Source organism: Salvelinus namaycush, chromosome 26 (assembly GCF_016432855.1).
Source record: "Salvelinus namaycush isolate Seneca chromosome 26, SaNama_1.0, whole genome shotgun sequence".
In the NCBI taxonomy this organism is placed as follows: Eukaryota; Metazoa; Chordata; class Actinopteri; order Salmoniformes; family Salmonidae; genus Salvelinus; species Salvelinus namaycush.
Genome location: NC_052332.1, coordinates 5307173 through 5334448, shown reverse-complemented (window position 1 = coordinate 5334448; position 27276 = coordinate 5307173). Strand labels below are relative to the sequence as shown.

Genomic DNA, 27276 nt, shown 5'->3' with positions numbered 1-27276 from the left:
TCATGTCATAATGTCATAATGACGATAGGTGTCAAGTAAAGTGTTACCATTTTTTTTTTTCTTCTAAATGTTAGAAAGTAATGATGAATCATCAAAGCATTATGGCTATCCATTGAAAAAGACCTTGCCTTTATTTTATTTAAAACGCATACAAAGTGTCACTTTTCAAAACGAGATGACGACTGCCATCACATGGTCCACAATCAACCTAATTACATGACTGACCTTAATTGATACTCAGAGTTCAGTGGGTAGATGGCCTACAGTGTATACGACTGTCTTTCTGATCAATGGCAGGTGGCATAGCAGTCTACCCACTCCCATCCATCTAATTTCAGCTAGAGATTGGCACAATGAAGTTTATAGTTCAGCAACTGAAATTGAGGTTTTGTGAATGTCATTAAAAATAGATATTTCATTACATATTGAATTCTAACGTCTGCATGAGTTCAATTTGAATTATTTCCATAACTGCCGCTGTCCACTGTCATGTGGTGCTGAATGCTGGAACCTCGGAACGGCGCTATCGCCGTTGTGCAAGGTTCTGAAATCTCTTGATTTCTTCACATCGGGAATTCTGTGTATGTGCAGAGGGTGACTCACTGCTTCTCAGTCATTCTGCTTGCTGATCTTAATATCTTGCTCTTGGATCTGGTCTTAGATCTGGTCTTAGATCTGGTCATGTCCAGTTGTTGACTGGAGGTTGTAGGGGATTACAGATCAGTTCATCTGTGTTTAGCCCGGATTCAACTAGTATCTGTGATCTTTCAATTCATTTAGCTGTGCTTGATTGAGCTTGCCTGGTGCAATGCAACCAATTAAATAAACCCACTAGAGAAAACCCTACTTTGCACTCCAAGCAGTCAAAGTTATTATTATTATTTTTTAAACCAGATCTGCCCAGGAGAATATGCTGATTGAAATTCAGAATGATTGCTATGGTAAATTCCATCAGCGGGTCTCACCTGTGGCTTAAGTAATGAAGTGCTGCAGGTGAACTGACAGCATCTGGAAGTCAGTCTGATCTGATCATTTCTCATGTTGGTGGAGTTTTTTTCTAAATCCAATTGAACTTCTTCACTTACTTTTCTTTAGAAGTCAAGAGTCAAGTAAGGATGAAAGTGCCCACAGGTGGTATGTGAAGTGTATTTAGCTAGAAAGGAGGACTTCAAAACTACTTGTCAACTCTGTTAAAATGTCATATGTGAAAGTTAACAAAAGCCTAAAGGAGTGTACTTATCAATCATTGGCAGTTTGGAACTTCAGGGAGAAAAGAGCTTGATATCAAGGATAATTCTCTCCAGTCAAATATTTGAGAAATTTGCCAATTTTTTGAAGTGATGTGATTGATCGCTTTGATGCCTTGGTGCACAGAGGGGTACCAGCATGCCAGCAGAATATCATCATAAAAAATACATTGGAATTTTTCACTCGAGCTCATGTTTTTGTCGTGTGTGTGTGTGTGTGTGTGTGCGTGCGTGCGTGTGAGTGAAGTTGAGAGACAGTATACAGTTGACGGAATCATCACGGCAGAAAAATTGTTCTAGTTGATTTCTGGAGACTAGGTTGTGTATGTTGTATGTCATGGTGACCAATCACTATCCACTTCATGTGAGTGTGGTATTGCCTTTTATTTCCTGTAGATTGTGAAGGCTTTAACCTTTCTGAGTATGGGCTTTCTTGATTGGATGATTTTGTAAATAGGATGTTTCTAACATAGTCTCAGCACACGGTCCTGGTAATTTAAATCTGAATGACTTGAAAGGTTGAAATGGTTACACCCAGTGATGGAGTGCTAAATAATAGGTGGGTGAATGCTGAAAGCCATTAAGGATTGTTTAAAGAAGTAACGCTCCCTATACTTTTAATGCATTTTCCCACAAAAGGTGGGTAAACGCTTGAGCAAAATAAAAAAGGTTCGTAAACGCCATTTACTTGCGTTTACCCTCCACTACAGCACGTTTTACGCCTCCCTCCACTTACTGCCACACACACACATCCATAGAGACCTACAGTACACACAATATAAGATTTATCACATATGGTGTACTGTATGCCAATGGTAAGCGCCTTCAAGGTTCAACGCCACAATAGAAAGATGGTTTTTGACGGAGAAAAAAATCAAATATGAAAATAGCCAGACTGTTGCACATCATCTCTACCAGAACTTTTCTTTTGTCAACCACTACAGTATATTCACAAGGTGTCCAATGTGACAAATCATTTCACTATCTGTACAGCACAAAGAAACCCACAATCTAAAACCACCATCTCGCTGTCATACTCTCCCTCCCATTTTCTTTTTCTCTCTCTGTCCCTCACCCCCTCAATCCCTCCTCAGATTCCACCATGACGCAGACTCTGGATCCCAACTGCTCCAACAGCTCAGAAGACTGGAACACCTTTTACTTCAACTCCTCAAGGGACCCCCAATACCTCCAATACCCACCCTACCACTCCACCCATCAGAATATCACCTATGTGGACTTGTACCTCCACGAGCCCTCGGTGGCGGTAGTCTTCATTGTGTCCTACCTGCTCATCTTCCTGGTCTGTATGGTGGGGAATGGTGTGGTGTGTTTCATCGTGCTGCGGAGCAAGAATATGAGGACAGTCACCAACCTCTTCATACTCAATCTGGCTATTAGTGATTTGTTGGTTGGCATATTCTGTATGCCCACTACCCTGGTGGACAACATCATAACAGGTTAGTACTCAAAGGCCTCCGAACCCTTACCTTAACCCTAACCCTCAACCACAACACTAACCATAGCTTCATGTCCAAACTTTGGCTCAACCTTACACAATTGCAGGCTTGCCCACAACTGTGGAGGGCACCTGGGCAGGCAATCAACAGGCAGTGGTTGGTAAGGACGTGGGTGCACTAGCTCGCTCTGTCCTTATAGGACACCTGGTAGAAGTGTCGCCTCCCGACCCAGGGTCTTGAGTTTGCACCTCGCTGCAGCCCATGTAGTACGTGGGTGAAAAGTACATGATCAAACATCCACTTTTGTCACCCATCCATCCATGGAACTCCACCTTGACTCTCTACAGCCAGACCTCCAGGGACGTAGACCCACAATCTCTACCCACTCACATTCCCTCTCACAGGGCCTGAGAGTACACCTGCGGCCAGGAGGAACCTGGGGCAGCAAGGTGTTTTCACCATTTTGTTTTTACGCGGAGGCTAGTGGCTAGATGGAGAAAGGGGGAGAGCCAGTCTGGCACAATCAAATCAAACTTTATTTGTCACATGCGCCGAAAACAACAATTCTAGACCTTACCGTGAAATGCTTACGTGCAAGCCCTTAACCAACAGTGCACTTTAGGAAGAGTTAAGAAAATATTGACCAAATAAACTAAAGTAAAAAATTATAAAAAGTAACACAATAACATAACAATAACGAGGTTATATACAGGGGGTACAGGTACCAAGTCAGTGTGCGGGGGTACAGGTTAGAGGTAATTTGTACATGTAGGTAGGGGTGAGGGGGTGGAGGGGTGTCAATGTAATAGTCCAGTGGCCATTTGATTAATTGTTCAGCAGTCTTATGGCTTGGGGGTAGAAGCTTTTGGTCCTAGACTTGGTGCTCCAGTACCGCTTGCCATGCGGTAGCAGAGAAAACAGTCTATGACTTATGTGACTGAAGTCTCTGACAATTTTATGGGCTTTAATCTGACACCGCCTATTATATAGGTCCTGGATTGCAGGAAGATTGGCCCCAGTGATGTACTGGACTGTACGCACTACCCTCTGTAGCGCCTTACGGTCAGACGGCGAGCAGTTGCCATACCAGGCGGTGATGCAACCAGTCAGGATGCTCTCGATGGTGCCGCTGAATAACTTTTTGAGGATTTGGGGACCCATGCCAAATCTTTTCAGCCTCCTGAGGGGGAAAAGGTTTTGTCGTGCCCTCTTCACGACTGTCTTGGTGTGTTTTGACTATGGTAGATCATTGGTGATGTGGACACCAAGGAACTTGAAACTCTCGACCCGCTCCACTACAGCCCCGTTGATGTTAATGGGGGCATTTTTGGCCCGCCTTTCCCTGTAGTCTAAAATCAGCTCCTTTGTCTTGCTCACATTGAGCGAGAGGTTGTTGTCCTGGCACCGCACTGCCAGTTCCATGAACTTCTCACTATAGGCCAATCCAGGCGATGGGATCCAACAGGTCCGTGTTAGGAGAGAAAGTTGGGAAGACGCGGTTCACCAGCGACCCCCAATCGACCCCCAACAAGTCCGTATTGGGAGAGATTCAAGCATATAAATATCAGGGATTTACTTTAGTAGGAACCGCACACTGGATCCATGCACCTGGTATCCGAGCGGGAAAGGGGGAAAGCTCCAGAGGCCCCCAAGGGTGTGCTGGGGGTCCATGGCTTTGTTGGGGGAGACCGCGACTGGGGAGACCAAGGCCCCTACCCGGGGTCAGTCACTGGGGGGAGCCACTGGCCGTTTTAGAGCAGTTTAACCGCGGGCACCCAATACCTGGCCACCCAATACAAATCAATAGGAGCACTCTGAAAAATGACAGTCCCACTTTTCATCCTTCTCCCTTGGCCCTCTATGGAGCTCCAGACAGGCTCCCACTGACATGTTGACTTCTGCCCCCCTCGAGGCACCCACTTTCTGCGTTTGACTCCTGCCTCACCCTCTGGAGCTCCACGCCTTACACTGGAGGTCCACAGCCTAAGCCCAGAGCTCTAGGCCTACACTCGATGCCTGCCCTCCATGCCTGCCCTGCCTATCCACCTGCCTGCCCTATTGCCTGACCTCTCCCTGGGCCTGAGACCATGGCCTACTCCCTAAGCCCACCCTATGGAGCTTCAGCCCTGCGCATGGTAACCCACCCTTAAAGGATGAATGAAATATCCGGGGCCAGGGAGGGCTGGGCCTTGCCGGGGCCAGGAGGCTAGCCTTGCCCCCGGTAAAAAAAAATATATATTTATCCCATTAAATAAAGGACACAAACTCAATAAAATGATGACAATTATAATTTATTCTCAATTTATTTTGAATCAGCATTCTTGCTTTTCTGGGCAACCTGACAGAATTCTAATAACCATTCTGTATATCCAAAATGTCATTCAAAGTGTAAATTCACAATTCCTCGATCTGTGAAGCTTTCTTGGGTGAAATTTAATGTTGACATTGAACACCTTAGACTTTCAAATGTCACATCACAGCCCATACTCTTCAAATATTTCCCCCACGCTTACGCCTTGCCCCGACAGCTAAAGAAAAATGTCTCCGATTCCTAATAACCGCTTAGCGAGGGGTGGATTTGGTGGAAGCGCTGTAGCCAGTCAAATCCCTCTTCCGACAAGACAATTTGAGATTCCCCGAAACATAATTGGTTTTGTGAGTATAAATACAGAGTTGGTACCCCTGGTCCTCTGGAACCACTTCTGAAGAATGTTTTTCATTGAAAGATAAGAGAGGCCCCCTGCGGGACCTTATCTGATTGCGATGGTCAGTACTCAAACCGAGTCAACCCTTGTTTGATCGAACCGCTGCTTTTTTGTAAGAACGTCTGCAGCTGTAGAAAAAGCTTTGAACCTAAATAATTTTCCAATTGTTTCGTTCTGAACAGAACCACTATTTATTTTCATTCCGTTCCACTGTTCCGAGTAGCAAAATAAAGTTCTGAACCAGTTCGGAAAAAAACAAAGTACCGGTTTATATTGTTCCTTTTTTAACCTTTAAAATCTACAGTGTTTCTTTAAACATTTAGCTCATTAAAATACTTCACCAATCAATGCGGATAGAGCAGCTTGCTATGGAGCGGACAAGCTACCTAGTTATTTACAGACAAGTGTAGGGCGCGAGATGAGACTGAAATTTTGCACTTGGGGGGAGAGGAAGAGAGGGTGTGTCACGTTCCTGACCTGTTTTCTGTTGTTTGGTATGTGTTTATTGGTCAGGGCGTGAGTTTTGGGTGGGCAGTCTATGTTTTCTGTTTCTATGTTGGTTTTGGGTACCTGATATGGTTCTCAATTAGAGGCAGGTGGTTTTCATCTCCTCTGATTGAGAATCATATTAAGGTAGGTGTTTTCACACTGTTTGTTTGTGGGTGGTTGTCTCCTGTGTCTGTGTTTGTCGTGCCACACGGGACTGTCTCGGTTTGTTTGTACGTTCGTTCTTTTGTGTAGTCATTTTCCTGTTCGTGAGTTCTTCGTTTTATGTAAGTTCGCATGTCCAGGTCTGTCTACTCCGTTTTGTTATTTTGTTAGTTATTCAAGTTAGTTCGTTTTTTGTCTTGTCTAATAAATCATTATGAATTCACACCCCGCTGCACTTTGGTCGAATCACTACTCCTCCTCTTCGTATGAAGAGGAGGAGGAATTCCGTTACAGGGTGGAACAGGAGGCTTGGCTTGAATCCCTGGGCACATTGTAATGACATCTATATTTTAATATGCAAAAAATTAGAAGCTGTGAGATAATCTGCTCCTACAATTCTGTGTCGATTTTCTTCATTTTTAGGCTCAAAAGAAGCGTGTCATCCTCACATTTGGCTGGCCACTTTTATTCCTCTGTTCCCTGGTAGTGTAGAGATGTTAAAAGTTTGCTTAAAAGTCATGAACAGTCAAAATCATGTTTTTGTGGAATTTGATGATATTTGGATGAAACCAGATCAAAGTATGATGACTAAAAGAAAAATGACTGTTGCTTATACATTAATTAAGTTTGATCATAAAGTTAGTGGTCCATTCCCCCATGTCAAACACTTGAATTCAGGAGGCGGGATTATTAAGGGGCTAGGGTGACATCACCCTAACTCTCATTTTAATACACCAATGGTAACATGATATTCTCTTACCTCATTTGAATAAGTACCGCCCAGTAACCAACATCGGAGAAGGTGTGTTTGTGGAGGGGTGTGATTTATATAACTAGATAGCTACTCTGATGTTAGCTAGTTACTGTCTAGCTAGGTCTTCAGCCAGCATGGAACAAAAGGCGGGGAAGGGTCGTTAAAAACTCTACCAGTTGTCATTTCAACACATCAATCGGTGTTGCTGTGAACTGCGACACAAGAGACATGCCAAATGGGGGAGATATAAATCATTTACATAATTTATTACATCTAAATGTTGTTTGAGTTGTTTTGTACATCACCACATTTTCTTGAGATAATTTTTTTGCAACACTGCTTGCTCACTGCATCCAAGTTTCTTGACATAGGAGTTTCAAAGAGATGTCAATAAAGGCGAGCTCATGAATACAAGCTCTTCGCCCACTTAACCTGTCTTCTCTAACTTCCTGGTAGTTAGCCATGAGAGACTAAGTACATTTTCTCAAATTCTGAGTGTTTCTATCCCCCCAAAATAGTCACTCAAAAGGCTATTTTACATGGGAATCAGAATAACATTTCGGGACCTATAAAAAAAGATGGTCTTTTAACTAAAACTGTTATGACTGAGTTTCTATTATTAGATGATTTACAAGAGTTTTAGGCAGTATAGATAATATATAAGTAGATAATAATAGCCTAATATGTTAGGGATAGATCAAATTAAAACATTGAATCATTGTATCTGTCCCTAGCAAATAAATAAATACATTAAAACAATATATTTATATTAAAAAAACAACACATTCAATCACCAACAGTCAAGTCAGATGCATGGCACCATTATGGTTTAGTTTGGGCTCATTTGCAGCACATAAGCCTACAATCATTTCTTGATCCAACGGTTGGATATCAACCATTATAAATGGCAAATCATTCATTCTTAAGCATTTGCTTTCGCTATAACATTGTACAACATTGACAGACAACTAAGGAAGAGAATAGACACGGGAAAATAAATTGATAATCTATATTATAACACGGTAAGCCATTTTAAGACCAAAAGAAGAGCGTTGTCCTCTTACATACAACTGGCCATTATATTTGGCTGTTTTTGTGTTTGGAATGGCACGGTTAGTATGGGAGATTTAGCTGTCATAATGCAAAGGAGCGTTTGTAGGCCAATTTTGAGTCGGTAGACTGACTGCATTAATCATAATACTAATTTACTGGACAGCGAGCAATTGACAGTGAGCAAAATAAGCATAGACAGGAAGTTGACAATGGCATATTAATAGGCATAAAGAAATTGTATTTCTACGGTTGCAGTCCTCAAAGATGAAATTGCATTGAATCAAATTAATCAGATGAAATGATTTACCACCCATAGGGCTAGGGTACTTCTAGTGCAGGGGTCGGCAACTTTTTTTGTGTGGAGTGCCATTTTACAATTTATCCTACCATTTCTACCGATCTGCATGCCAGTTATGATTTTATATGTGCATTATAACTAATTGTGTTTGTTGAATGTCTAATTGCGGACACACGGATGCATTCCATAGCTCGCTAAACGGAGGTGCTGTCCATTAGCACAACCGAGCTCCACTAAAGGCCTACCTGCATCAGATGGGCAAGGAGCTGTCCAAGGTGCTGAATCCGGCGCCGTCTTCGCTCCTTTTCAAACGCATCTATAGATCTTTGTATTGTACTTTCTGATTTTCACCATTGTTTGGTCGATATTGTTTGGCAAGCGTCCTTGATGATTGTAAGTCATTCCTTTGATGTCATGCCTCTTATTTCATTGCATAATGTGTATTTGTCTGACATGCAGTTGTGGTCAGCAGTTTTAATGCTATGGTCATTTTAACTTTGATGTATTCATTAGAATTCATTCTTATTGTGACTTCATAGGAGTGGCTTTATGTATATGTTTTACTATATAAAATATATAATGTGTTGCATGTGTAACAATTTTGCTTCCGTCCCTCTCCTCGCCTTGAACCAAGGACCCTCTGCACACATCGACAACAGCCACCCTCGAAGCATCGTTACCCATCGCGCCACAAAAGCCACGGCCCTTGCAGAGCAAGGGGAACAACTACTTCAGGTCTCAGAGCGAGTGACGTCACCGATTGAAACACTATTAGTGTGCACCACCGCTAACTAGCTAGCCATTTCACATCGGCCACACTCACTCCCCTTTTGACCTCCTCCTTTTCCGCAGCAACCAGTGATCCGGGTCAACAGCATCAATGTAACAGTAACAGTATTGCTTCCGCACGCTATTAGCATGCAACACCGCTAACTAGCTAGCCATTTCACATCGGTTACACATGCCAAGGCTGGCACGCATGTCTTAGGTTGCCGACCCTTGTTCTAGTGCATTATGTTATGAGATGCATTATCTGACTTATACCTACAGAATTATATCTCGGGAGGAGCAGCTTCTGTGGAGGAACTTTGAATTTCCGATTGGCTTAACGCTGGACCAGAGCTAGCTAACAAGCGTGTGTGTGCAGATCGGCACCAACGTTTAAAATTACCTTTTTGTAGTTAATAAATCCAATGTGAAACAATAGTATCTTTAACTAGCATTGAAAAAGTTAATCCATTCTTCTCTAATGAAAAATAAATATTCAGAGGGGGGAGGGGAGGTAGGCTACACAGATTTTCAGCTGGCAGGCAGACACTGGAAGAAGTTTCTGAGTGACAGGTGCTTTGTTGTTTTTGTGGAACATAAAATAAGGTTATTAACCGGTGCCCATGCTTTAAAAAAGAATGATTCAGGAACAGTATAGATCACTTCATTCCCGGTTCTGTTTCTGTTCCTTGAAAATGTTTGTTATTTTCCGTTTTTCAGTTCTGCTCTCTGAACCGGTTCCAACCCCTGATTAGCACCCGGCTACCGCTGACATGTTGGTGGTACTGGGGTTGTTTTCCTGAATGTTTGTGTTTACTCTAATGGTCATATTCTGACAGCTGATAGGTCTAATGGACCTAATCAGTCTAAGACTGTCAACCGTGGCTGCTTCTATACAGAACTTACTGTAAGTGGCACAGTCATGAGCTTAGAGTGCTTAGTGCTATCTACTTTGACCCAATGTCTATTACAGTTTCCAATCACTCTACTTGTCTTTCCACGTATTCCGTCACTCAGTCCCTATTCATTTTTGTTCATGCTTATGAAATTGCATGTTATCTACACTTTTAGAAAAAAGGGTTCCAAAAGGGTTCTTCGGCTATCCTCATAGGAAATCCTTTTTGGTTCCAGGTAGAACCCTTTTTGGTTCCAGGTAGAACTGTTTTGGGTTCTACATGGAATAAAAGGGGTTCTACTCAAACCAAAAAGGGTTATTCAAAGGGTTCTCCAATGGTGACAGCCGAAGAATCCTTTAAGGTTCTAGATAGCCACTAGAGGTTCTAGACACTTTTTTCCAAGAGTGTACCTTTTTCTTAAGAAAAAGAGATTCAAGCTAAGGATCCACTACTGACTCATTATTTGTCCCAGATATCTTGTTTTCTTGTATATTCTACATGTCACGTCTTTGTCTTATTTGACAGGCTGGCCTTTTGGAAGTTTAGTGTGTAAGCTGAGTGGGATGGTTCAAGGCATATCAGTGTCAGCTTCAGTCTTTACTCTGGTGGCAATAGCTGTGGACAGGTGAGGTTTCTTTCAACTGATGACATCATGAATTAAGCTGTGTGTGTGAAAAAAAAACTGTGTGTGTGTGTGTTGAAAATGTTCAGTAAGGAACAATCCATTCTCTCCTCTCCCTATGACAGGTTCCGCTGCATCGTATACCCCTTCAAGCAGAAGCTGACCATCTCCACCGCCACGCTGATCATTGTCATCATCTGGGTCCTGGCTATCTCCATCATGTGTCCTTCAGGGGTCATGCTCCAGGTACTGTCTAATGCTGGTACATCTCAGGTTTTATTATTCAAATGACTTGAGAGGGACACATTGATCAAAATGTCAGGTTCAACATCAATGTTAAAGGCCATATTTCACTTTTACAAAAGCAAAACAATACAGTGCATATACAGTACCAGTACCAGTCAAAAGTTTGGACACATCTACTCATTCAAGGGTTTTCCTTTATTTTGACGATTTTTTACATTGTAGAAAAGTAGTGAAGACATCAAAAAACTCCTTCGAGACTGTTGGAAAAGCATTCCTCATGAAGGTGGTTCAGAGAATGCCAAGAATGTGCAAAGCTGTTTTCAAGGCAAAGGGTGGCAACTTTGAAGAATCTCCATTATAAAATATATTTTGATTTGTTTAACACTTTTTTGGTTACTACATGATTCCATATGTGTAATTTCATAGTTTTGATGTCTTCACTAATATTCTACAGTGTACAAAATAGTAAAAATAAAGAAAAACCCTTGAATGAGTAGGTGCGTCCAAACTTTTGACTGGTACTGTATGTATCAATCTGATATCACTGCATGAAAAGACACGTTTCTGGGTTGAAAATTCCAGCATACGTTTCCGCAAACGGACAGTTCTTGGGAGTTTTTGACGCCGTGTCACACATACATGGCTTTGGCACACCCCACGGATATGATGGGAAACAGACAGGTTGGTGTTCAAGCCGTGTTTATAGGTCTGTTCACGTGGCATGATCATGTTGAGTACTCCAGTGAACTTACCCGATAACATACAGTGTCGCTGAAGTTTCCTGGCTGTACACATCACAAAATCAAAGTCTATCTATTTGTCATATGCACAGAATAGATTGGCTGGGTGGTAAACTGTGAAAGATAACTATATACAGGTCTTTTTTTACAGACTGGTTTAGATTTTTACTTTACCTTCTAACAGCATTGTAATGTTTTTATTACTTTAAATAATTCAGTAATGACTAAAAAAAGGATGGCAATCATCCCATTTTATCACCACAAAGAACTGCCTTCAGCAGAAAACTGCTCGCGAACAGAGCAGCAGTTTACTTGCAAGCACAACTGTAGGAGTAAAGACCCCCAGAAATCGGGTGACTCCCCTTAGTGGCGAAAGTAAGAAGACGAGACGAATCAAAGGAAACAAACTAAAAACTGAATAGGTTGTCCCTTTCATCTGTGGCTTAATTGAACCAAAAATGTTGTACGACTCAAAATGGGTCAAAACTCGCCAAAAAACATCCAGGTAAGAAAAGGACCATATGCATTTCAGGCAAAATAACAACCCAATGTTTATCCCTTAGGGAAAAAAAGCTAGCAACAGCAAGATAGCAAAAGGTCCCGGGGAGGGTAGCCATTGCTGGTCAACAGCCCAGCGCTGTATTCAACATGTCTGACAGAAACACAATGACAGAAAGAGGGTTTAGATAATAAAAGTTGCCACATTGATTATTGCGATCCTAATGACTATAAAAACATCTATCATTTTTATAATAACAAGCACGTGGATAATTGCTCAACTCTATCGGAGCTGGTATGCCATGACCTCATGTTATTATAATTTTTAAATAATCTTCCAAAGACTAAAATGTCACCAGGGTCACCCCCAAGACTGACCTGGCAACACATAGCCTGAGTCCTGTGAGAATGGAGTACCGGAGCGAGGGGTGTAGGGGTGTTCCTTCTCCCTGGGAGGAAGCAGTGAAGCTTGGGGTGTAGGGATATGGAGTACAATCATTTTTCATGTCTCCATAAAACACCTCGAAGATTCAGTATAAAGCGCATATTTTTTCCCAACACTCACAAAATCAAATGCTCAAAGAAAATCTACACATACATGAAACCATGTTTTACCTTTGATACCCAGCTGAGCATGAACAATGTTGCACACGAAAGAGGTGTTTGGCCATATCCTTAGCCCTCCCCTGGTGCTGGTGAAGATCTCCACCAAATTTGGCACACATGTCAGCCAAGAAGGGCTCCCTGATGTTGTCATTGAGGCAAGCAAAGGTCCGCTCCTTGAGGGGAATGAGCCCCTTGTAGCAATGGGGATAAAGAGTTTGACATGAGAAATGGCATGCTTCTGAGTGGCTCTCAAAAAGTGAGGCTGTTGATGAGGGTCAGCCAATATAGGGAGTTAGACAGTTTACATTTAGCAGAAGCTCTTATCCAAAGCAACTTACAGTCACTGCATTCATCATAAGGTAGCTATTTGAGACAACCACATATCACAGTCATAGTACTGTAAGTGCATTTTGCTACAGTAAAGTAGCTATTAGCAGGGTCAGTGCTAGTAACAAAAGACAAGTGTGAGAGTTAGTGCTAGAAAAACAAGGGTGTTAGTAAGGGGGGGGGGGGGGGCATTGATACTATGATACAACGGTAGTTTGTGTGGAGGTACACTACCGTTCAAAAGTTCTGGGTCAGTTAGAAATGTCCTTGTTTTTGAAAGAAAAGCAAATGTTTTGTTCATTAAAATAACATCAAATTGATCAGAAATACAGTGGAGACAATGTTAATGTTGTAAATTACTATTGTAGCTGGAAACGGCAGATTTTTTATGGAATATCTACATAGGCACACAGAGGCCCATTATCAGCAACCATCACTCCTGTGTTCCAACGGCACGTTGTGTTAGCTAATCCAAGTTTATCATTTTAAATGCTAACTGATCGTTAGAAAACCCTTTTGCAATTATGTTAGCACAGCTGAAAACTGTTCTGATTAAAGAAGATATAAACTGGCCTTCTTTAGACTAGTTGAGTATCTGTAGCATCAGCATTTGTGGGTTCGATTACCGGCTCAAAATGGCCAGAAACAAATAACTTTCTTCTGAAACTCGTCAGTCTATTCTTGTTCTGAGAAATGAAGGCTATTCCATGCGAGAAATTGCCAAGAAACTGAAGAGCTTATACAACGATGTGTACTACACCCTTCACAGAACAGAGCAAACTGACTCTAACCAGAATAGAAAGAGAAGTGGGAGGCCCAGTGCACAACTGAGCAAGAGGACAAGTACATTAGTGTCTGGATAAACTGGAGAAGCTCCGTTCGAGACTATCCTACCAATGGGACTATAAAAACTGTAATATCTTATGTTTCACCGAGTCGTGGCTGAATGACATGGATAGCATACAGTTTGATGGGTTTTCAGAACAGCTACCTCCGGTAAGACGACGGGTGGTGGTCTATGTCTTTTTGTCAATATCAGCTGGTGAGCAAAATCTGATATCAAAGAAGTCTCAAGGTTTTGCTTGCCTGATGTAAAGTACCTCATGATAAGCTGTAGACCACACTATTTGCCAAGAGAGTTTTCATCTATATTTTTTATGTAGCTATCTATTTACCACCACAAACCGATGCTGGCAGCACTAAGACCACATTCAATGAGCTGTATAGGGCCTTAAGCAAACAAGAAAATGCTCATCCAGAGGAAGCTCTCGTAAGTGCATCGATGACATCATCCCCACAGTGACCGTACATACATACCCCAACCAGAAGCCATGGATTACAGGTGACAGCCGCACTGAGCTAAAGAGTAGAATTGTCGCTTTCAAGGAGTGGGACACTAACCTTCGAGGCAAGCAACACTGAAGCATGCATGAGCGCACCAGCTGTTCCGGATGACTGTGTGATCCCGCTTTCTGTAGCCAATGTCTGTAAAAGTTTGTGAGTGTTCTTGGTGACAAGCCAAATTTCTTCAGCCTCCTGAGGTTGAAGAGGCGCTGTTGTGCCTTCTTCACCACGCTGTCTATGTGGGTGGACCATTTCAGTTTGTCCGTGATGTGTACGCCGAGGAACTTAAAACTTTCCACCTTCTCCACTACTGTCCCGTCGATGTGGATAGGGGGCTGCTCCCTCTGCTGTTTCCTGAAGTCCACGATCATCTCCTTTGTTTTGTTGACATTGAGTGTGAGGTTATTTTCCTGACACCAAACTCAGAGGGCCCTCACCTCCTCCCTGTAGGCCGTCTCGTCGTTGTTGGTAATCAAGCCTACCACTGTAGTGTCGTCTGCAAACCTGATGATTGAGTTGGAGGCGTGCATGGCCACGCAGTCATGGGTGAACAGGGAGTACAGGAGAGGGCTGAGGACGCACCCTTGTGGGGCCCCAGTGTTGAGGATCAGCGGGGTGGAGATGTTGTTACCTACCCTCACCACCTGGGGACAGCCCGTCAAGATGTCCAGGACCCAGTTGCACAGGGCGGGGTCGAGACCCAGGGTCTCGAGCTTGATGACGAGTTTGGAGGGTACTATGGTGTTAAATGCTGAGCTGTAGACGATGAACAGCATTCTTACATAGGTATTCCTCTTGTCCAGATGGGTTAGGGCAGTGTGCAGTGTGATTGTGATTGCGTCGTCTGTGGACCTATTGGGGCGGTAAGCAAATTGGAGTGGGTCTAGGGTGTCAGGTAGGGTGGAGGTGATGTGGTCCTTGACTTGTCTCTCAAAGCACTTCATGATGACGGAAGTGAGTGCTACGGGGCGATAGTCAATTAATTCAGTTACCTTCAATTTCTAGGGAACAGGAAGAATGGTGGCCCTCTTGAAGCATGTGGGAACAGCAGACTGGGATAAGGATTGATTGAATATGTCCGTAAACACACCAGCCAGCTGGTCTGCGCATGCTCTGAGGACGCGGCTGGGGATGCCGTCTGGGCCGGCAGCCTTGCGAGGGTTAACACGTTTAAATGTTTTACTCACGTTGGCTGCAGTGAAGGAGAGCCCGCAGGTTTTGGTAGCGGGCCGTGTCAGTGGCACTGTATTGTCCTCAAAGCGAGCAAAGAAGTTGTTTAGTTTGTCTGGGAGCAAGACATTGTGGTCCGCGACGGGGCTGGTTTTCCTTTTGTAGTCCGTGATTGACTGATTTGAGTGAAGTTCAACGTTGTATCCAATTATCACAGGGTTTGGCCCGAAACTGTCGCTAACGAACTTGCATCATTGTATCAACTAGCTTATTCCGGGACGTCAAAGTTTCCTGCTCCAGTGAATTCGGGACAGAAAGCTGTATGACATTTTCACTGGATATACAGTGCCTTCAGAAAGTATTCATACCCCTGACTTTTCCCACATTGTTTTACATTACAACCTTATTAAAAAATGTACTAAAAACAAAAAAATCCTCAGCAATATACACAGAACACCCCATAATGACAAAGCGAAAACAGGTTTAGGACTTTTTTGAAAAGTATATATATACAGGCATAATCAATTGAATTTTCCACAGTTGGACTCCAATCAAATTATAGAAACATCTCAAGGATGATCAATGTAAACAGGATGCACCTGAGCTCAATTTAGAATCTCATAACAAAGTATATATATCTACTTAAATCTACTGACATGAAACTGCCATGGTCTAGGTCATGCAATAAAACTGAAAAAAATACTATGTGCTCTCAAAAAGGAAAAAGCAGACATTGCGCTATTACAAGAGACGCACCTCTGTGATGCCGAACATGCTAACCTCCGCAGAGCCTGGGTGGAACTGGTGTATTTCTTATCAACGCCGGATTCCTGCCGTAATCCCTGAGCCACTACTTCTGATCCTCACAGCTAGCTTGCAGCTAGCTAGCTCACAGCTTGCAGCTAGCTAGCTCACAGCTAGCTTGCACCCTCCGTGGCACCCAGTACCGAAGCTATCCCCTAACGCCACTGCCACGAAGCTAGCACCAGTTAGCAAACAAAATTCTACAATACCTCTTTCGCCATCTGGCTTGGATTCTCTGTCGACACGGCGCCCCGCCGCACCACCACGTCTGGTCTGCCGACGAATACTCCATCCGCTGTGCCCTCAACCGGCCTCCGTCTGAGCAGACCACCCCCGGGCTACTAACTTTAAACGCCGCGTGCTAGCGTGGTGACGGCTTCCCTGTTCCATCCACTGCTCCCCCCTGGACACTATGATCACTTGACTACATAGCTGATGCCTGCTGGACTGTCCATTAATCACGGTACTCCATTCTGTTTATTTGTGTTAATCTGTCGGCCCCAGCCGCGAACTCAGGCTCTGTATGTAGTTAATCCGACCCTCTCTGCCTAGTCATCGCCATTTTACCTGCTGTTGTTGTGTTAGCTGACTAGCTGCTGTTGTGTCACCTGTTGTTTTAGCTAGCTCTCCCAATCAAGACCTGCGATTACTTTATGCCTTACTATATGTCTCTCTCAAATATCAATATGCCTTGTATACTGTTGTTCGGGTTAGTTATCATTGTTTCAGTTTACAATGGAGCCCGTAGTTCCACTCCTAATACCTCTGATACCTCCTTTGTCCCACCTCCCACACATGCGGTGACCTCACCCATTATAACCAGCATGTCCAGAGATACAACCTCTCTTATCATCACCCAGTGCCTGGGCTTACCTCCGCTGTACCCGCACCCCACCATACCCGTCTGCACATTATGCCCTGAATATATTCTACCACGCCCATAAATCTGCTCCTTTTATTCCTTGTCCCCAACGCTCTAGGCGACCAGTTTTGATAGCCTTTAGCCGCACCCTCATCCTACTACTCCTCTGTTCCTCGGGTGATGTGGAGGTAAACCCAGGCCCTGCATGTCCCCAGGCACCCTCATTTGTTGACTTCTGTGATCGAAAAAGCCTTGGTTTCATGCATGTCAACATCAGAAGCCTCCTCCCTAAGATTTTTACTCACTGCTTTAGCACACTCTACCAACCCTGATGTCCTTGCCGTGTCTGAATCCTGGCTTAGGAAGGCCACCAAAAATTCTGAGATTTCCATACCCAACTATAACACTTTCCGTCAAGATAGAACTGCCAAAGGGGGAGGAGTTGCAATCTACTGCAGAGATAGCCTGCAAAGTTCTGTCATACTTTCCAGGTCTATGCCCAAACAGTTCGAACTTCTAATTTTAAAAATTAATCTCTCCAGAAATAAGTCTCTCACTGTTGCCGCCTGCTACCGACCCCCCTCAGCTCCCAGCTGTGCCCTGGACACCATCTGTGAATTGATCGCCCCCCATCTAGCTTCAGAGTTTGTTCTGTTAGGTGACCTAAACTGGGATATGCTTAACACCCCGGCAGTCCTACAATCTAAGCTAGATGCCCTCAATCTCACACAAATCATCAAGGAACCCACCAGGTGGAACCCACCAGGTACAACCCTAAATCCGTAAACATGGGCACCCTAATAGACATTATCCTGACCAACTTGCCCTCCAAATACACCTCTGCTGTCTTCAATCAGGATCTCAGCGATCACTGCCTCATTGCCTGTATCCGCTACGGGTCCGCGGTCAAACGACCACCCCTCATCACTGTCAAACGCTCCCTAAAACACTTCTGCGAGCAGGCCTTTCTAATCGACCTGGCCCGGGTATCCTGGAAGGATATTGACCTCATCCCGTCAGTTGAGGATGCCTGGTCATTCTTTAAAAGTAACTTCCTCACCATCTTAGACAAGCATGCTCCGTTAAAAAAATGCAGAACTAAGAACAGATATAGCCCTTGGTTCACTCCAGACCTGACTGCCCTCGACCAGCACAAAAACATCCTGTGGCGAACTGCAATAGCATTGAATAGTCCCCGCGATATGCAACTGTTCAGGGAAGTCAGGAACCAATACACGCAGTCAGTCAGGAAAGCAAAGGCCAGCTTTTTCAAGCAGAAATTTGCATCCTGTAGCTCTAACTCCAAAAAGTTCTGGGACACTGTAAAGTCCATGGAGAACAAGAGCACCTCCTCCCAGCTGCCCACTGCACTGAGGCTAGGTAACACGGTCACCACCGATAAATCCGTGATAATCGAAGACTTCAACAAGCATTTCTCAACGGCTGGCCATGCCTTCCTCCTGGCTACTCCAACCTCGGCCAACAGCTCCGCCCCCCCCGCTGCTACTCGCCCAAGCCTCCCCAGCTTCTCCTTTACCCAAATCCAGATAGCAGATGTTCTGAAAGAGCTGCAAAACCTGGACCCATACAAATCAGCTGGGCTTGACAATCTGGACCCTCTATTTCTGAAACTGTCCGCCGCCATTGTCGCTCCCCCTATTACCAGCCTGTTCAACCTCTCCTTCGTATCATCTGAGATCCCCAAGGATTGGAAAGCTACCGCGGTCATCCCCTTCTTCAAAGGGGGAGACACCCTGGACCCAAACTGTTACAGACCTATATCCATCCTGCCCTGCCTATCTAAGGTCTTAGAAAGCCAAGTCAACAAACAGATCACTGACCATCTCGAATCCCACCGTACCTTCTCCGCTGTGCAATCCGGTTTCCGAGCCGGTCACGGGTGCACCTCAGCCACGCTCAAGGTACTAAACGATATCATAACCGCCATCGATAAAAGACAGTACTGTGCAGCCGTCTTCATCGACCTGGCCAAGGCTTTCGACTCTGTCAATCACCATATTCTTATCGGCAGACTCAGTAGCCTCGGTTTTTCTAATGACTGCCTTGCCTGGTTCACCAACTACTTCGCAGACAGAGTTCAGTGTGTCAAATCGGAGGGCATGTTGTCCGGTCCTCTGGCAGTCTCTATGGGGGTACCACAGGGTTCAATTCTCGGGCCGACTCTTTTCTCTGTATATATCAATGATGTTGCTCTTGCTGCGGGCGATTCCCTGATCCACCTCTACGCAGACGACACCATTCTGTATACTTCTGGCCCTTCCTTGGACACTGTGCTATCTAACCTCCAAACGAGCTTCAATGCCATACAACACTCCTTCCGTGGCCTCCAACTGCTCTTAAACGCTAGTAAAACCAAATGCATGCTTTTCAACCGGTCGCTGCCTGCACCCGCACGCCCGACTAGCATCACCACCCTGGATGGTTCCGACCTAGAATATGTGGACATCTATAAGTACCTAGGTGTCTGGCTAGACTGTAAACTCTCCTTCCAGACTCATATCAAACATCTCCAATCCAAAATCAAATCGAGAGTCGGCTTTCTATTTCGCAACAAAGCCTCCTTCACTCACGCCGCCAAACTTACCCTAGTAAAACTGACTATCCTACCGATCCTCGACTTCGGCGATGTCATCTACAAAATAGCTTCCAATACTCTACTCAGCAAACTGGATGCAGTTTATCACAGTGCCATCCGTTTTGTTACTAAAGCACCTTATACCACCCACCACTGCGACCTGTATGCTCTAGTCGGCTGGCCCTCGCTGCATGTTCGTTGTCAGACCCACTGGCTCCAGGTCTTCTACAAGGCTATGCTAGGTAAAGCGCCGCCTTATCTCAGTTCACTGGTCACGATGGCAACACCCACCCGTAGCACGCGCTCCAGCAGGTGTATCTCACTGATCATCCCTAAAGCCAAAACCTCATTTGGCCGCCTTTCCTTCCAGTTCTCTGCTGCCTGCGACTGGAACGAATTGCAAAAATCTCTGAAGTTGGAGACTTTTATCTCCCTCAACAACTTTAAACATCTGCTATCTGAGCAGCTAACCGATCGCTGCAGCTGTACATAGTCCATCGGTATATAGCCCACCCAATTTACCTACCTCATCCCCATACTGTTTTTATTTATTTACTTTTCTGCTCATTTGCACACCAGTATCTCTATTTGCACATGATCATCTGATGATTTATCACCCCAGTGTTAATCTGCTAAATTGTAATTATTCGCTCCTATGGCCTATTTATTGCCTACCTCCTCATGCCTTTTGCAGCCATTGTATATAGATTCTCTTTTTTTTCTCTTTTTTTTCCTACTATGTTATTGACTTGTTTATTGTTTACTCCATGTGTAACTCTGTGTTGTTGTCTGTTCACACTGCTATGCTTTATCTTGGCCAGGTCGCAGTTGCAAATGAGAACTTGTTCTCAACTAGCCTACCTGGTTAAATAAAGGTGAAATAAAAAAATAAAATCTTTCAACTCTAACAGTAGAGGTACAGCCATACTTATCCATAAGCATGTTCCATTCATAATTGACAAAAACTTATGTGATCCAGAGGGGAGATTATTTCTGATAACTGGGTCACTGTATGGGCAAATAGTTACTATCGTAAATATATATGCATCTAAAACATATACTCCTGCTTTCATGTCAAAAAAGATAACCCTGTTCAACGAGCATTGTGTTTCCTTTGGAGTGCTGGCTGGAGATTTTAATTGTACCCAACTCAACTCAGGACAAATCATCTCAAGTCCCCACCACAAACCCTAGATCGGCAAAGATGTTGAACTCTCTTACTAAAGACATGGGTGATGATATCTGGAGAGAGACAAATAGCTCATCTATACATACTACTCCAATGTCCATAACACCTACTCTCGTATAGATGACATTTTTATCCCAAAGAGTTTCATAAATTCAGCCACGTGTACAATCGGACCCATAGCACTTTCAGATCACGCCTTTGTCCACCTCCGCTTTGACCTCTGCAAAAACATCCCGAGATCAAAGAGCTGGAAATTCAACACCTCCATGTAATCAAACGAATCATTCCGTACATTGGTTACTACATGGATAGACAACTACACACAAGACAACAAAGACTCCTGTTTCTCCGGCCACAATGTTGGACGCTGCCAAAGCCACACTAAGAGGTCAACTAACTGACCTCTTAGTGTGGCGGCAGGTAGCCTAGGGGTTAGAGCGTTGGGCCAGTAACCGAAAGGTTGCTGGGATTGACTCCCTGTAAAAAACTGTCTTTCTGCCCCTGAACAAGGCAGTTAACCCACTGTTCCCCGGTATGCCGTCATTGTAAATAAGAATTTGTTCTTAAACTGACTTGCCTAGTTAAATAAAGGTAAAATAAGAAAAGAATTGCATATGCTTCCTCAAAGAAAAAAGCAATGGAAGCACACAGGTTAGATCTTGAGAGGGAGCTGGAACGCTGCGAAAAAGTACATAAACAATCCCCAGACAGCACCTCCTGGAGTCACCTTAAAAAAGCAAAACTACTTGGGAGATATAAAAAAAAGTTTTCTTTACTAAACAGAAATACCATGAGTATAACAATAAGCCTAGCAATAGGCCTAGCAGATTGCTTGCATACCAATTAAAAAACGATCAGTCATGGCCATCCGAATAGCAGATGAGGTCACATATGATCCAAATAAGATAAATTAAACTTTTCATGATGTTTACTGCAAATTATATACTTCTGAGAGAAAACACACGTATGCAGAACTCCATTCCTTCCTAGAGGGAATCTCGCTACCAAAACTATCAGAGACCGACCAAGAAGATTTCAATTCCCCCTTCCCTCCTGAGGAGGTCCTAGAGGCAATTATTTCCCAGAGTTCTACAAAGCTTTTTTTACCCCAGCTTAGCCCTATTTTCATGCCAATGCTGGACGATTTTTTTTGCAAAAGCTGAGCTCTCCCAGACTCTACTTGCTCAAAAAAGACAAGGACCCTCTATCCTGCTCGTCCTTCCGGCCCATAAGCTTGTTGGATTTCGACTACAAAATAATTACCAAATTGCACGCCAAAAGACTAAACTTCCCAAAATAATAAAAGTGGACCAAACTGGATTTATTAGAGACAGGTACTCTTCTGACAACATTCACTGTCTTTTTGATATTATAGATCAAGTAAACGCACCAAAGAACCATGTCCCGCTGGCTTCACTGGATGCTGAGAAGGCATTTGACAGGATGGAGCTGTGCACATTTTGGAGAGATGTGTGGCCACTTGGAGACACCAGTTACTCCAGCGTTTCAAAAACTCGTATTTTGCTCTACTACTAAACACAGCTGATTCTAATAATAAAAGCTTGATGATTAGGTTATTTGAATCAGCTGTGTAGTGCTAGGGCAACAAAAAAAAAACGAGTTTGGGAAACGCCGGACTAACGCTGGTGTCTCCAAGTGGAAACACATCTCTCCAAAATGTACACAGTTCCAAAGCAATTTCAATGCGCTTTTACGACTCAAAGAAGAGTCTTCAACTATAAGGTCATTTTTTGAGCTCTCCTAGCGGTGAGAAACAAGAGCAAGCACACTTGTAGTTGTTTCATTTGGAACACAACCCTGCGTCCCCGCCATCACACAATCACTGTTGTTTATGTTCCATTATAAATCGCAATCTGGGTCAGTTGGGCATGATTTGAATGCTTGTTCAATTGCCAACATGACTAGCTAAGTTGTAAAATACGATCTCGCTGTGTTAGGCTTCCACAGGGAAATTCAGAGAAGCTGATTGTTATTTTTGGTGCGCATAGAAAGGAGTCTTGAGCACATTCAGGTGCTTGTGCCCTGGCAAATTTTCTTCACAATAAACAGACATAGGCTCGTGCTGTTCAGAACAACCCAGGGTGTGACGCCATGTCATCTTGTAACTGTACATCAAACACAGTGATCATAATGTTGACACTGTATATGACATGGGTTTTATGATTTGGAAATGTGAACTGCACATTTGGACTCAAGGGTGTTTGGCTTGCTTGTACGACATCAAAGTGGTATTTGTTATAATCCTCAATGTCTGATCTTTAAAAATATACAGAGTCATCTTTATTTACAGCATTTCCCGCACTCGGACAACAAAACGTTTGCAAAATTTGCCCAATTGCCGGGAGGGATGTGGGCAACATCTTGTCGTGCACCCATACAGCAATGTGAAGTGCAGAGCCAGAGCTCGGACATCATGTATATAGCATGTTACTGTACAACCATATTTAGCCACTTATTAGTCCTCCTGATACAGGAGTTGGTATCAGTGTGTTAAATTGAACTTTGTTTGAGTTTGCAAACTCCCAGTGTCAATGGGTAAATAGGGTTCTTTCTTACCTCTGATTGTGTAGGGCGCATGCCATGAAATAGACAGTTTTGGCCTCTCTAGTAGAGCAGGTACAATGGTAAGGATAGGAGGATGGGGGACAGTTCACACATGAAGAACGTGAACACAACAATCACCACTGACATTACTAACATACCTATGTTTACATATTTTTGCCTACCACAGTCCTTTATTCATCAAACAACAAGGCATGATTCAATCAGGCTGTTATGATCAAGTCCATAATAAGATAAAAACAGGGCAATTCCACGATAACGGGAATTAAGTTGAGACTTGAAATGTATGCCAAACAAAAACCATGCATTTCAAAGTTGAACAAACTACACAACTCTTTGCACAAGGACTACTTTGAAAAATGTTCATGGAAGATTTCACAAAAACACATTTACTGGAAGAACTGTGCAGATGCAAAGTTTGGTAACAGTATTAAAATCTCTAAAATGTCCACTTTTTCCAAAAACTCTGTTAAATATCTGCTCTGAATTAAGATTCAAAGATGTCGGCAGGAAGAATGGGGTGTCAGCTATGACATGACACCTTGACTTAGAAAAAAAAAAAAAATTTAGTTATTGAATTACAGTAAGTGAAGTGGATTTACACCCGGTAACAGAATTACGTTAACGGAATTATATCATGGGTCCCTGATCTGTACTACACATAAATGCATAATTATGGATATTAATGTCATTCTCTTCATGGTGATGTATCCTAAATAGGTACACAAAGGTAGAAATATACAATATCCTCCATTGCATATATTGATATTATTCTACACACTAGCTATTATTCTAATGAGCTCTGACCCCAAACAAGACCAAATTTGGTTGGTCCGGAGTGTGAAAATATGTCAGTGTTTGCGTCCGTATCAGGTCGTATGAAATTGAGTGGTTACATACAGTACATGTTGACAGAATGGCTGTGACAGAGAGACTGTTGTTGTACTCCCAGCTAAAGCTCTTGCTTCCAGTACCACTGAAGTTGTGATGTGCAGTTCGATTCGTTTTTTTTTTAAACAACCCTTTTTACTGACTTGAGAGTCATGATTTGTTTTTCTGAGTGACTGGTTCATTTTAGTTGTTCGTTTGACCCACTGAATTCTGGGTCCGTGCTATCCGGGGTGCAATTAACCTTTTACTGCAGTGGGCTAAATCAGGGTCACACAGAGTGTTTATTGGTAGTCTTAAACAAATCTATTTTGAAACGAAAGCATACACCTCACACACATGGTTATGGCCTTAAAAAAAAGAAGACACCTGTACAACGTCAGATATAGAGTTTACATCCCAATATATACACTGAATATACAAAACGTTAAAAATACCTGCTCTTTCCATGACAGACTGACCAGCTGAATCCAGGTGAAAGATATGATCCCTTTTTGATGTCACTTGTTAAATCCACTTCAATCAGTCCACTTCAATCCACTTCAAATCCACTTCAATCCACTGCATTCGGAAAGTATTCTGAGCCCTTGACTCTATCCACATTTTGTTACATTACAGCCTTATTCTAAAATTGCTTAAAGTCCCCCCCCCCCAAAAAAACTGGCTTTCCTCTACAGAAATGTTTCCCAGTTGAGTTGCCCCAGTCAGCTCCAGAGCCTTCACCTGGTGCAACGTCACAGGCAAAATTACAGGCTCTGTCATGCACACGAGGAAGGGCGTTGCTTACTAGCGCACATTCTTTTCTCTAGCAGCCCGGGGGGAATTGTTTGACCTTTTTTGGGAGTATTGCCATCTATTATATTTTATTGGCAAATTTAAACCAAATTTAACTTGCAACATGGTCTTTAAGGTGCTTGGGTAGGCATCCGAGCAATTCATTTGTTGTGTGACTGTCTGTCACTTTGTATGTATTATAGTCGCTCTGGATAAGAGCATCTGCTAAATGACTTAAATGTAAATGTAAATGTGTTTTGTATGCTGGAAAATTACTGGCCAAATTGCCTCATTGAGGACATTCAAGTCAATTTAAATAAAAATGTAATTAATCTAGTTTAAAAAAAATCTAATCTTATCCAAGGTGACCAAGGAGCAGCGTGTCCTGATCCTACTGGGGGACGGCTACAACAACACACGCCCAATTTACTGGTGCCGTGAGAACTGGCCCAATCAGGAAATGAGGAAGATCTACACCACCGTCCTATTTGCTAACATCTACCTAGCCCCACTGTCACTCATCGTCATCATGTACGTCCGCATCGGATTCACCCTCTTCAAGATGGCTGTGCCCGCCTCAGGCCCGGGAATCAGTAGTGGCAGCAGCGGTGGGACGAAGCCCGGCCTGGACAACCACCGTCAGACGGTGTCGAAGAAGAAGAAGAAGGTGATCAAGATGCTGCTGATGGTGGCGTTGCTTTTCATCCTGTCGTGGCTGCCGCTCTGGACGTTGATGATGCTGAGTGACTACGCCAGCCTGACAGCGAGCCAGCACCGTGTCATCAACATCTACGTGTACCCGCTGGCCCACTGGCTGGCCTTCTTCAACTCCTCCGTCAACCCCATCATCTACGGCTTCTTCAACGAGAACTTCCGCCGGGGGTTCGAGGCCGCGTTTAAGTTCCAGCTGTGCGTCGCCTACATGGAGCGTCGTATCCAAGGCAACGCAGTGTTACCTGAGAACCTGCATCTGCCCACCAGGCCCAGCTCGGTAGGGTCAGGATTGGCTTTGGTGAACGGGAAGGGGCTGGGCCGGGAGGAAGTTGTCGGGCGGACGTCGGGCGAGAGGACGTCGGGGAGCAACGCGAAGGAGCATGATCTGATCATGGAGGATCTGGAGAAGGTATCCCAGATTTAAACATGTCATACATACTGTATGTGCCATTGGGACACGTAGAGGAAAGATTTAAACATGACATTTAGACCATGTGTACTGTAACACACATACGGTATTGTACATGCCATGGAGATACATTCAGATAACCTGGAGATTGTATCCCATATTTAAAGATTACAGTTAAACATTTGTACTGTTGCATGAACTGTAATACACACACATACCTGTTATGTACCTATATTGTGCAATAGACATTCAGGACACAGAGAGGACACAGGCAGTGGGTGTTCCAAATGGCACCATGTTCCCTATACTGCACTACTTTTTACCAGGGCCCATTTGGGACGCAGAAGCTGTGAAGGTATTCTATCAGAGAGTCAAACCAACCACATAGAGAGAGGCCCTTGAGGGTAAACTGGACTCTCTAGGAGAAATGTTAAATATGATTCTTTCCCCACAGCACAATATCTTGTTGTGTTGGTTTATTATGTGATTAGTTACCCATTCACATATTGGTATAGCATAAGCATGTACAATCATAGTAACAAAATTACATCGAAAATAAGTTTTTTCCAGATGTTGAAGTTACAGTAATTTTAGGTTTTGGATGAAAGGTGAAAATACGTATTTTCTGTGTGTTAAAAATACATATGTTTCGGGCGTTGAAAATACGTATTTTCTTGACATTGAAAACATGTATTTTCTGGACTTTGAAATCAGGCAAATTTTCTATTCTGAAGGAAAGTAGAAAATACGTATTTTCCAGACGTTGAAAGTACATATTTTTGGGCCATTGAGAGACACTGATTGTGGAGTACAGGGAAGATGATTACTAGGGAATTGTTTTCTTGCTTCCCTGATTTTTACATTTACAATAATTAATTTGCCTTCTGCAAAATAAATGATTAATGCATAGTTATCAGGGGTTGGAATCGGTTCAGGGAACAGAGACGAAAACTGAAAAATAACGCCATTTTTCGAAGAACAGCAATGGAACCGGTTACGAAAGTGATCTATAGTGTTCTGGAACATAACCATTATTTAAAATAATTGGGAACTGGTTATTAACGTTATTTTA

The 27276-nt window shown here is 43.3% G+C and overlaps 1 protein-coding gene across 1 annotated transcript; it reads left to right on the top strand.

The window, feature by feature from the left end:
• Positions 1 to 2349: 2349 nt before the first annotated feature.
• Positions 2350 to 26219, top strand: LOC120021851 (neuropeptide FF receptor 2-like). The gene is made up of 4 exons (XM_038965696.1): positions 2350 to 2707; positions 10358 to 10457; positions 10580 to 10700; positions 25446 to 26219. The coding sequence occupies exons 1-4, from the start codon at positions 2350 to 2352 to the stop codon at positions 26217 to 26219; spliced, it is 1353 nt and encodes a 450-aa protein (XP_038821624.1).
• Positions 26220 to 27276: the final 1057 nt, after the last annotated feature.